At 42.1% G+C, this 10,489-nt stretch overlaps 1 protein-coding gene across 1 annotated transcript in view; it reads left to right on the top strand.

Annotated features, from left to right (window-relative positions):
* Positions 1-3,152: 3,152 nt before the first annotated feature.
* The window catches only part of LOC308535217 (alpha-fetoprotein-like), a gene marked incomplete at both ends in the record, with an annotated part of 35,131 nt that continues 27,794 nt past the window's right edge, over positions 3,153-10,489 (top strand). Inside the window, 5 exons of the mRNA XM_081114008.1 lie at positions 3,153-3,237; positions 4,276-4,327; positions 4,474-4,615; positions 7,971-8,182; positions 10,168-10,300. Of these exons, the coding sequence (XP_080970134.1) occupies positions 3,153-3,237; positions 4,276-4,327; positions 4,474-4,615; positions 7,971-8,182; positions 10,168-10,300 (624 nt within the window). The remainder of the gene's footprint in view (positions 3,238-4,275; positions 4,328-4,473; positions 4,616-7,970; positions 8,183-10,167; positions 10,301-10,489) is intronic.

Genomic DNA, 10,489 nt, shown 5'->3' with positions numbered 1-10,489 from the left:
GCTTAGGTCACCCCCAGCGACAAAGGAAGCCAAGCTTCCCACCTGCCTAAGCTGACTGCTGAAGAAGGGGCCTGTGGGTGGCAGCCACGGAGCTGGCCTGAGTAGGCGGGAGGCTTGGGTCGCCCAGGCCGGCTGCCAAGGGAGGGTCCTGCAAATTGCCCTCAGCCCCTCATCCAGGCTGGCCAGGTCCCCCAACAGGGACCCCCACCCTAAAGGGGGTGTGGCCAGCCTGAAAACAGCCATCACCCCTCACCCAAGTTGGCCAGGAGCCTCAGAGGGGACCCCCACCCCAATGTGGGCATGGCTGGCCTGCAAACCATCACAGGCCCCTTGCCCAGGTTGCCCCACCCCTCAAGGGAACCCCCATCCTGATCCAGGACACCTTTCAAGGCAAACCAGCCTGTCCCCACCCATGCACCGGGCCTCTATCTATACTAATAAAAGGGTAATATGCTAATTATACTGGGAGACCTTCCAGGAGACCTTCTGGACATTCTTCTGGACAAAGCTATGGCAGTGTGGCTAAAGTAGAAGCGGTTAGGGGCCAAGAGGGGAGGGCAATTGTGAGTGATAAGGCTGGTGGGGGGCTGTTGGGGGTAATCAGGCTGGCGAGGGGGCAGTTGGGGGTGATTAGGTCAGTGGGGAGGGCAGCTGGGGGCAAGCAGGCTGGTGGGGGGGGAGCAGTTGGGAGTGAGCAAGTCAGCAGGGGGGGAAGTTGGGGGTGAGCAGGCTGGCAGGCAGAGTGGTTAGGGGCAATCAGGCAAGCAGGCAGGTGAGCTGTTAAGAGCCAGCAATCCTGGATTACGAGAGGGATGTCCAACTGCTGGTTTAGGCCCGATCCCTGTGGGCCTAAACCCACAGTTGGACATCCCCCAAGGGGTCCCAGATTGGAGAGGGTGCAGGCTGGGCTGAGGGACACCCTTCCCCCATGCACAACTTTTGTGCAACAGGCCACTAGTAGATTATAAATTCAGTCAACAGTAGTGAAAAAGAGCACAATTAGCTAATTCTATCTTGTATCTAATAGTGGATCCTATTCTGTGTCCAATACTATGCTAAGAGCAGCAGCTATGACACCTGAGCCCCAGAAACCTGTTACCATCACAAGGCTCTTTATCACAGAGGAAACTGCCATACAACTCTCTGCTGATGTGCCAGAGAACAAACTAATATTGACCAATGTGATATGAGGAGGGGGACGAATGGTTTATTCAAAACACATATTTTGCATGAAGAAGAGAGGACTCAGAACCACTTATTCTGCATTGCTCAGACAAAACCCACATCAAGGAGTAAAACATACCTAGACTTGCTGCAGGAAGAATGCTCTGGTACTAGAGATGCTTGTAAGTGTGATAAGCCTCCTGGTGCACTAATGAATGTCAAGACTAATGAGTGCATGAGCCATCACCACCCAGATTTTTGGTGGGACCTAGGGATCCAGTCGTGGTTTTTCTGAAGATCCTTTGAACTCTGTTTCTATTAGTTGGACAAGGATTAAGTTTGCTGTGCAAATAACATTTGTTAGAAATTATTAGTGTGTTCTGTACCTGTATACCTTCCATTTCTTATATTAAAGGTCAGCTTGAAGATCTAATTCTCTTAGGGACCAAATTATTTTCTCTCTTTTGAGCCCTGTCACAAAACTCATTCCTCACCCTTCCTTAAATAATCCCCACTACTTGCCTTTCCTCTGGTCTGAAATTCCACCATTAGGCTTAACATCTTTTTATGTTTTCAAAAGTCTTACTCTGAGAGGATGGTTCTCCTGGGAAGTTAATTTCATTAAATTTTTCTAAAAAGATGAATTAACTTTGCCCACATCCAACAAGTTCCAACTCCAATCAGTTACTAGTGGCTGTCCTGTGGCATTGTGCTGTGAATTATTTTAAGGCTGAGTGTAGGCTCAGAGAGAAAGAATGCAATCACCAATTAGTAATGCCATCCCTAGAGTAATAGAGCCATTTCTGATAGTTCCCAGAGGTTTAGAGTAAGATCTCAAGGGAAGGCCTCTAAGGATGCACAACAAAAGAAATGTTGAGCATTGGGACTATTTAGAGAACCCTGAAAATGATGATGGAAACCTGCCAGACACTTCCATTCGCTGACTCTGGCTTTCTATCACACATGGCCATCAGTATTCTTTACATTAGCCAATGTGTCCCAATTTTAAATAATGACAGTTTTGCTTTGCTTTTCAAACAAATATCTCTCTTAGTTGTGATATATTTTTCCTAGAAGACCAGAATGAGAATACGTGTGTAGTAGAATCAAGCAATGGACTGCCAGCCTTAGAGATGGTCTGGTCCAAGCCCTCCCTCTGTAGATGAGGAACCTGAGGACAGGAATGATTAAAGTAACCAGTGATGTCTCATTTCCAAAAATTGTGGACTTTACATTTATTTTAGAATTTTGATTTAATCAGTGTTTTCTTCCCTAGACCCAAGAATTAAATGACAGGCAAGCAGACAGCAGCTGAGGAATGCTGGGACCTCAGCTTTTGATACTAGCTCTTGGCTGGTATAGGCTCTGAAGTCAGACAAGCCTTAATCTCTACCTGTGACTGCATGAGCAAATAATATGACCCTGAGTCTTAATTCCTTATTCAAGAAAGAGCACTGCTAGTATATGGTAATATAAAGTGCCAGGCCCACAGGAAGCATTCAGTCAGTTCAATCCCATTCCCTTGTGCTTTCTCCAAAGGCTTGTGCTCCCCACTTTTCTCAGGGGCTTGAAAAGGTGTCTACACTGGAACTGGGGCCTTAACCCTTTATTTGAATTGGGGGTAGTTCATATTTATCTTCTCCTCTCACTTTAGAACTTTGACCTTGTCAGCAGACATTTCTAGGAAAAGAGATGTTTAACCAAAGTGTTATTGATTACTTCATTGCAAGGCCTACATGGTATAATCTTGAAAAAACAAGTACATTGACATAACTCATTTTAAAATCCAGTATTCGTTAATGAATGGCTATCCATCAACATTTCATCATTGCTATGAATTCTTCAACTTGATCAGTGTCATAGTGGCCTGGAAAAATATTCACCAGAAAAAGTTTAATTATTAATATTAACTAATTAAAAAGACTATAAGGGGACTCTTCAGTTCCCTCAAATGATAGAGTACCTTCCATAAAAGTTTGTCTGAAAAAATGAAGACTGTTAGATTCATATATTTTCTTGCTTTCTTCAGCTACATTAAAGGTCAAACTCTTCAGAGAAGTTTACTAGATGCAGGTAGGGAATCCTATTTCCAATCTATACATTCCATGTGCCCAGAGTACTTGTAAGAGGTAATGACTACTAAAATGCATATGGAATGACTTCTCTTTCTCAGTGCTCATTACTGTCATTGGGTCATTGAAAATTGATGTAAATTAACTTATGAAATGAATGAATGAAGAGAGCTAATATATTGAATCAATCCACAGGAAGACCTCATTTTAGTCTTATTTTCACTTTGGTGAGAGAATGATACATTTTAAACTTGCATTTAAAATTTGATAAATGGCTTTAGATAAATCAAAAGTATTCATACTAGCAGGAATAATATTAGAACTACATTATTTAGTAACTATTGTGAGCCAGGCACTATGCTTGGTGCTTCACACATATGACTTTATTTAATGTGAACAACTATCTAGTGTAATAGAACTTGTTTGCATTTTATAGAGAAACACAAATTCTGAGAGCTTATTTTCCCAAAGCCACATTAAGCATCAGAGCTCAAAGTTGAATTCAGAATAGCTATCTCTAAAGCCTTCCCCTATGTTAGTATAGCAAGTAATAGTGGTTTCTTTACTTACTAGATAGCTGCTAAGCATTATAGAAGCTATTAGTATAAGAAGGAGTAAGATGAAGATGACGAGCAAATCTAATACATGTGAGATATTACTTTTGCCAAATTAAGCAAACTCTAATTTTCTTAAAATTTCTTCACTGTGGTATTGAACTCTTCTAATGTAAAGTTAAATAACCAAATCATCAAGTTCAATTATTTCAGAAGTTTCAATGTAAGTACATGTAACTCATTTGTAGGCCAATGATAGATTTCAATTGCACAATGTATTGAATAGAAATGTCATCCACAGAATACAGTTTAAATACAAGCAAAGATATATTCTAATACTTTTTAAAATTTATTATTATAATCAAAAATACATGTGAAAATTTATGGGTGAATAAATATAGATTTCAGAACTATAAAGGGGGATTTCAATTTGGAAAATTTCCTGGTATAAAGCCTCTTTTTCTCCCCCTGCCCCTCCACCTCAGCCATGCAGCACTCTAATAGCCAGAATTATCTGGAGGAGAACTTAAGAGACATGTGAGTTTTATTATCAATACACTTTTATCTGAAACTTAAAATCACATTAATTATTTAGGGGGAGGGGAGTGGGACAACGAGATAACTAGAATGATGGTGGAAAAGGGTTCAATTCTATCTTTAACACTCACAGTGTCATGTTTCAGCATTAGCATTATGGTTGCTCAGTTTCTTCAGAAATCCACTTATGAAGAAGTACAAACCATAGTTGAAGAGTTACTAGATTTTGCAGAGAAATGCAAGAGCCTCAAGCTACATGAGTCACCTTTAGAATGCTCTTACCAGTTGGTATGTGAATCATCTTGTGCCTTCTACCTTTCTCTTGCTCTCTCTCTCTCTCTCAATTAAATTGCAACCAAAACATGTTGTTATAAGAAGGGCTCACTGAAAAAATTGATTGAGGATTGTAAGGCAGCAATATGTACATATTCATACTTATGATATAATCTTTATAGTTTTATAAACTTACTAGAGACCCAGTGCATGAATTCATACACAGGTGGGGTCCGGCCAGCCCGGCCCCAATCAGCAGATTGGTGTCGGGCCTGTTGAGAGGAGGAGACAGCAGGAGGTAGTCTGGCTGGCCCAATCTGATTGGGGCCGGATCAGGGCTGGGCCAGCTGAGGAGAGGGGCCACAGGTGATTGGCTGGTGGACCCCGGCCCCAATTGGGGTGGGGGAGGTGATTGGGGGTGAGGCTGGCCATAGGGAGGGGCTGTGGGTGGTGGGCCAGCAAACCCCATATCCTATTGGTGTGTGGGGGCCAATCAGGGTGGAGCTGGCTGGGGGGAGGGTCTGTGAGCCAATCAGGGTGGAGGGACTGATCAGGGTTCAGCGGCCTGGGGGAGAGGCCATGGGTAGTAGGTGGGCTGGCCCTGCCCCTGATCGGAGTGGGGGGAGCCAATCAGGGGTGGAGCTGGCTCGGAGGAGAGACCAAAAGCAAATCGGGGTGGTAGGGACCCATCGGGGGCAGGACCTGCTGGGGGGAGGGGGTGCAGGCGGTTGGCTGGCCAGCCCTGCCCCTGATCGGGGTGGGCGGTGATCAGGGGCTGGGCTGGCTGGGGATGGGGCTTCGGGGAGGCTGGCCTGCTGACCCCACCCCCTATCGGGCTGGTTTGTTGGCTGCAGTGAACATCATAGCGACTGGTTGTTACCAGGTTATGTTTGCTACCTTGTTATATATATAGACTAGAGGCCCAGTGCATGAAATTTGTGCACTTGGGGGTTGTCCCTCAGCCCAGCCTGCACCCTCTCCAATCTGGAACCCCTTGGGGTGTGTCCAACTGACCGGCAGTCAGACATTCCTCTCACAATCTGGGACCACTAACTCCTAACCGTTCCCCTGCCTGCCTGCTTGATTGCCTCTGACCCCTTCTGCCTGCCAGCCTGATCGCCCTCTAACTGTTCCCCTGCCAGCCTGATGGACACCTAACTGTTCCCTTACCAGCCCGGTCGCCCCTAACTGCCCTCCCCTGCCAGCCCAATCACTCCCAACTGCCCTCCCCTGCCGGCTATCTTGTGGCGGCCATCTTATGGTGGCTATATTGTGGTGGCCATCTTGTGACAATGTTGGGGCAGCCATCTTGTGACAACATGGGGGTGGCCATATTGTGATGATGTAGGGTCAGCCATCTTGTGATGATATGAGGGCGGCCATCTTGTGATGATGCAAGGCGAGACACCACCTAGGCTTTTATTAGTATAGACTAGAGGCACAGTGTACGAAATGCATGTCCCTCAGCCCGGCCTGCACCCTCTCCAATCTGGGACCCCTCGGGGAATGTCAGACTGCTGGTTTAGGCCCAATCCCTGAGCAGTCAGACATCCCTTTCATAATCCAGGACTGCTGGCTCCCAACTGCTCACCTGCCTGCCTGCCTGATTGCCCTAATCGCTACTATCTACCAGCTTGATCGCCCCTAACCACTCTCCTGCTGGCCTAATTGACACCTTACTGCCCCCCTGCCAGCCTAATCACCCCCAAGTGCCCTCTCCTGCCACGACCTGCCTCCTGTGCCAGGACCCACCTCTTCCACACGAGCTGTCAGAGATGCTGGGACCCACCTTGTCCAAGTCACACAGAGCCGTGGGACCCCCAGTCTTCATTGTGATGAGCAGCCACCTGGCCCTGCCTCTGTTGTGTATGTGGCCATCTTGTGGCAGCCATCTTTCTGGTGGCCATCTTGGGGGGGCCATCTTGTGATGATGTCGTGTGTGAGGGTGCAAGGACCACCTAGGCTTTTTATTAGTACAGATAGTTTATCAGATCATCTCTAGGACTCTTGGAACCAAACATTCAAGAGAATGAATTATAGCCTAAATTGTCAATTTGTTAAGTTGGTTGCTTTCCCTCCATCACTAAACTACTATAGTCTAACATCTTTGTATAAAAGTTCCTGAGAAAATGAAGTACTCATTTTAAAATGTTTCTTAGAGAATATGTAAAAGAAGAAAGAAGTGAATATTATTATGGGCTCTTTTCCAAGTTAGTAAATAATCTTGAAATCTTAGGAATTACTATTGTTTTTTATAAAGTATGTCTATCTTGTGATTAGCAAATTCTTGATAAACACTAACATATTCTTTCTATCATCTATCTATCTGTCATCTTTTACCTACCTATCTGCTTGACCAATTATTCTCATGACAAACAATTTAAAATACAAATGAGTAGTTTTCTTCTTTCTATTTTTATTCCTTCCTCTAAAACCTACCTTTTATTAGATTCTATATATATTTAGAAAAATCATTAGTCTTATTAGAAACAGATTTTAAATGAAGTACTTATGTCAGTGGCTAGACTCACTTATTTTATAGTGATTTCTTCTTATTTACATTTCAAAAGCTGAAGATTTTACTCCTTTATCCCCCAAATCTTACAACATGTCATTTGAAGTTTACACTATTCCACACATTTACTGCCACCCAAAGGTATTTGAAAACTAACTGAATTATTACATTTCCACTTGAATATTTGACACTAAATGCACATTGCTTCAGAGTTCAATTCTTAATATAACTTACCATGGAAACAAAACTAGGAAGACAGGAAAGCACACTACTATCTATTTATTGGTAGATAATTCTCACTTAAAATATCTTGATTTCTTTAGGTACTGGACATTCTGGCTTATGTTTATTTTAATATTATGAACTGTGTGAAAATGAAGCAATTACATAGGAAAGAAGAGAATAATAAATTCTATTTGGTCAATGTCCAACATGTGAGAATTTAGACTTAGACACCTAAAAGACTTTTGTACAGAAGAACTATGTCCAGGGACTATTGTATACAAAGTGTAACATTCTGCACTCAGTTGCCTATAAAAAAAAATAATTTCTGCCTTGACTGGTTTGGCTCGCAGTGGACAGAGCATCGGCCTGGGGACTGAAGGGTCCCAGGTTCGATTCCAGTCAAGGGCACATGCCCAGGTTGTGGTCTCGATCCCCAGTGAGGGCATGCAGAAGGCAGCTGATCAATGATTCTCTCTCATCATTGATGTTTCCATCTCTCTCTCTCTCTCCCCCTTCATCTCTGAAATCAATAAAAATATACTTTTTAAAAATAATAATTCTTTACTCTTCCTGTGGTTAGGAATGTAGAACCCACATGCTTCTTCTTTAAATTATTATTTCCTCCTACAGATGACCACCTTCTTAGAGCATATATGTAATAACCAAGGAATGGTTGACAAACACGTATTTTCTGACTGTTGCAATGTAAATAACACAGCAAGACATAAGTGCTTCCTATTAAATAAAAAAGATGATGCAAATTACAGTGAAATATTGCAAATTCCAAATCTTGAGCAGATCTGTGAGGTGAACAAAGGGAATCAAGTGTTAGTGAAGAAGAGGTAAGTCATTTCTCCTTGCCATTGTCTTTGAAGAAGAGTATTTTCCAGTTTTGAAGACAGGTCTTTTTTACATAACAGACTCTGAGAACACAATGCTCTATGATATGGAATTAAAGTGAAAATTTGAGCTACAATATGTTTTTTCTCCCTCTGAATGACAATTATGGTCTCAGTGAACTCAATAGGATATGGAAATGTCTGAGCCATGAAACATTAAAAGTGACTAGAACCTATAATGGACCCATCTCCTTAAAGGTTACATTAGTCAACCCAGAAGCAAATGATGTTGAAATGTATAGTCAAGCAGGTAAAGCATAATAAACAGAAAGTACTAGAAACAGAAAGCAGGTAATAGCTCAGGCAAGGGGCTGGCATTTGGGATGCTCATCAGAGGATATCAGGGATGGTATCCGATAGGCATGGACACAGGGTCTGTCATTGGGACACTAGGAATAAGTAACAATTGTAAATGTCAGAAATGAGTTTTCTACACAAGAACTCTGGTTCTATAATTCCCACCTGGAGTAGACAGCATATGGCAAATGGGTAGTCAAGCTCATATTTTGGTTTTCTAGTTAACACAGGAGGAGTCTATATGTTGAGAGTACTGTGCTAGCAAGTGGCTGGGGTTTAGAGGCAGGAAATCAATACCCAGAGAGGTAGAAATGACAAGATAAATACAAGGCTTCAGTTCTCAAGGAATCCAGTTCTGGCCATCTTATCAGTACAGACTCAGACACCAGGAATAAGGAAAGATTTGATTGCTGGTTCTAGAGTGCAAGTCATGGAAGAAGTTTGATTTCAGGTTTTAGTCATGAAACTCTAGGCCAGAGATGAATGGGCAGACAGGGTGACAATGCTGAATAAAGCTAATTCTTTTAATTTACCCATAAAAGGGCAGAATTGCTCCAGCAATTACTGAGCCTTCAAGAAAAAATTAAGTGTCTTCAGCCACATAGGGAGAAAGGCTGATGGAACAGAAATTGGATAGGGTCCCAACTTGTCTGATATTAAGGGCAACTAAATGGGAACGGAAAAATGGCTACCCATTTAATGTAGGTGAGAATTATAGAATCAGATTTGGGTTGAACTTTCAGAGATTAAAAATTCCAACCAATACTCAGGCAGCAAATTTAACCTCTTCTTGAATATTTATAATAAAGTCAGTAATTAAGGGGCTATTTTATTTGCTAATTTTAACTTATGTGCATACAACTATAAATATTCAAGGGACAAATAATTTTCTACTACTTGCCTCATAATTATAAGCCAAGAACTTGATTTAATTCTCAACCAAGGAAACAGTAATTTATATCAAAGCTGTAGAAAAAGTCAGCTACTTTGGACTGAAAAGATAACACAACTTTTTTAATCTAGAAAGAACTTCTAAATTTAATTCCTCTGTACTTGTGTACAATCCTGCATTTATAATTCAGTTTAGACTATTGAATTTTCTAATTTCTATGCTTATATAAGAGTGAAAAGTTTTGATTCCTGATTCTCTTTCCCCATCACCCCAGAGGTATACTTGGTTACCTTATGGACAGTCGAAATGTCTGACTAACTTCACAGTAATCTATCCATTGTGAACATTTGATGTATTTAAGTATAGTGCTAGTTCATATCATTCACACCATGATATTCTAGATGTTACAGGTCAACAAAACTAAGTGAACCCTAAATTGTTTTTTAAATATATTTTTATTGATTTTAGAGAGGAAGGGAGAGGAAGAGAGGGAGATAGAATCATCAATGATGAGAGAGAATCATTGATCGACTGCCTCCTGCACACGCCCACTGGGGATTGATCCTGTAACCCAGGCATGTGCCCTTGATCAGAATTGAACCCAGGACCTTTTGGTCCACAGGCTGACACTCTATTGACTGAGCCAAACTGGCTAGGGCAACCCTAAATTTTTAAGAAACAGCATCTGCACATGTTCTTGAACTCCAAAGTACACAATTTCTGGTTTGTTAAATTACAGGTACATTTATGAAACTTCTAGAAAGCATCCATTCTTGTATGGACCCACTATTCTGACCATGTCTGCTTGCTATGAAACAGCTGTTCAGTCATGTTGCCAAGAAGATAATAAGATTGAATGCCTCCAGATAAAGGTAAGACACTCATATGTCAACTGTTATTCAGGGCCTTGCTATGCAAAGTGTGGACTGTGGATCAACGGCATATGCATCACCTGGAAGCTTATTAGAAGTGAAGAATCTTCAGCTCTTTCCAGACCTACTAGACAAGACTTCATTTTAACAAGATACTTAGGCAATATGTATAGTCATAAATTTGAGGAG

This window comes from Myotis nattereri, assembly GCF_964212035.1.
Source record: "Myotis nattereri genome assembly, chromosome: 1".
Classification (NCBI taxonomy): domain Eukaryota; kingdom Metazoa; phylum Chordata; class Mammalia; order Chiroptera; family Vespertilionidae; genus Myotis; species Myotis nattereri.
This window is presented reverse-complemented; position numbering and strand designations above follow the sequence as displayed.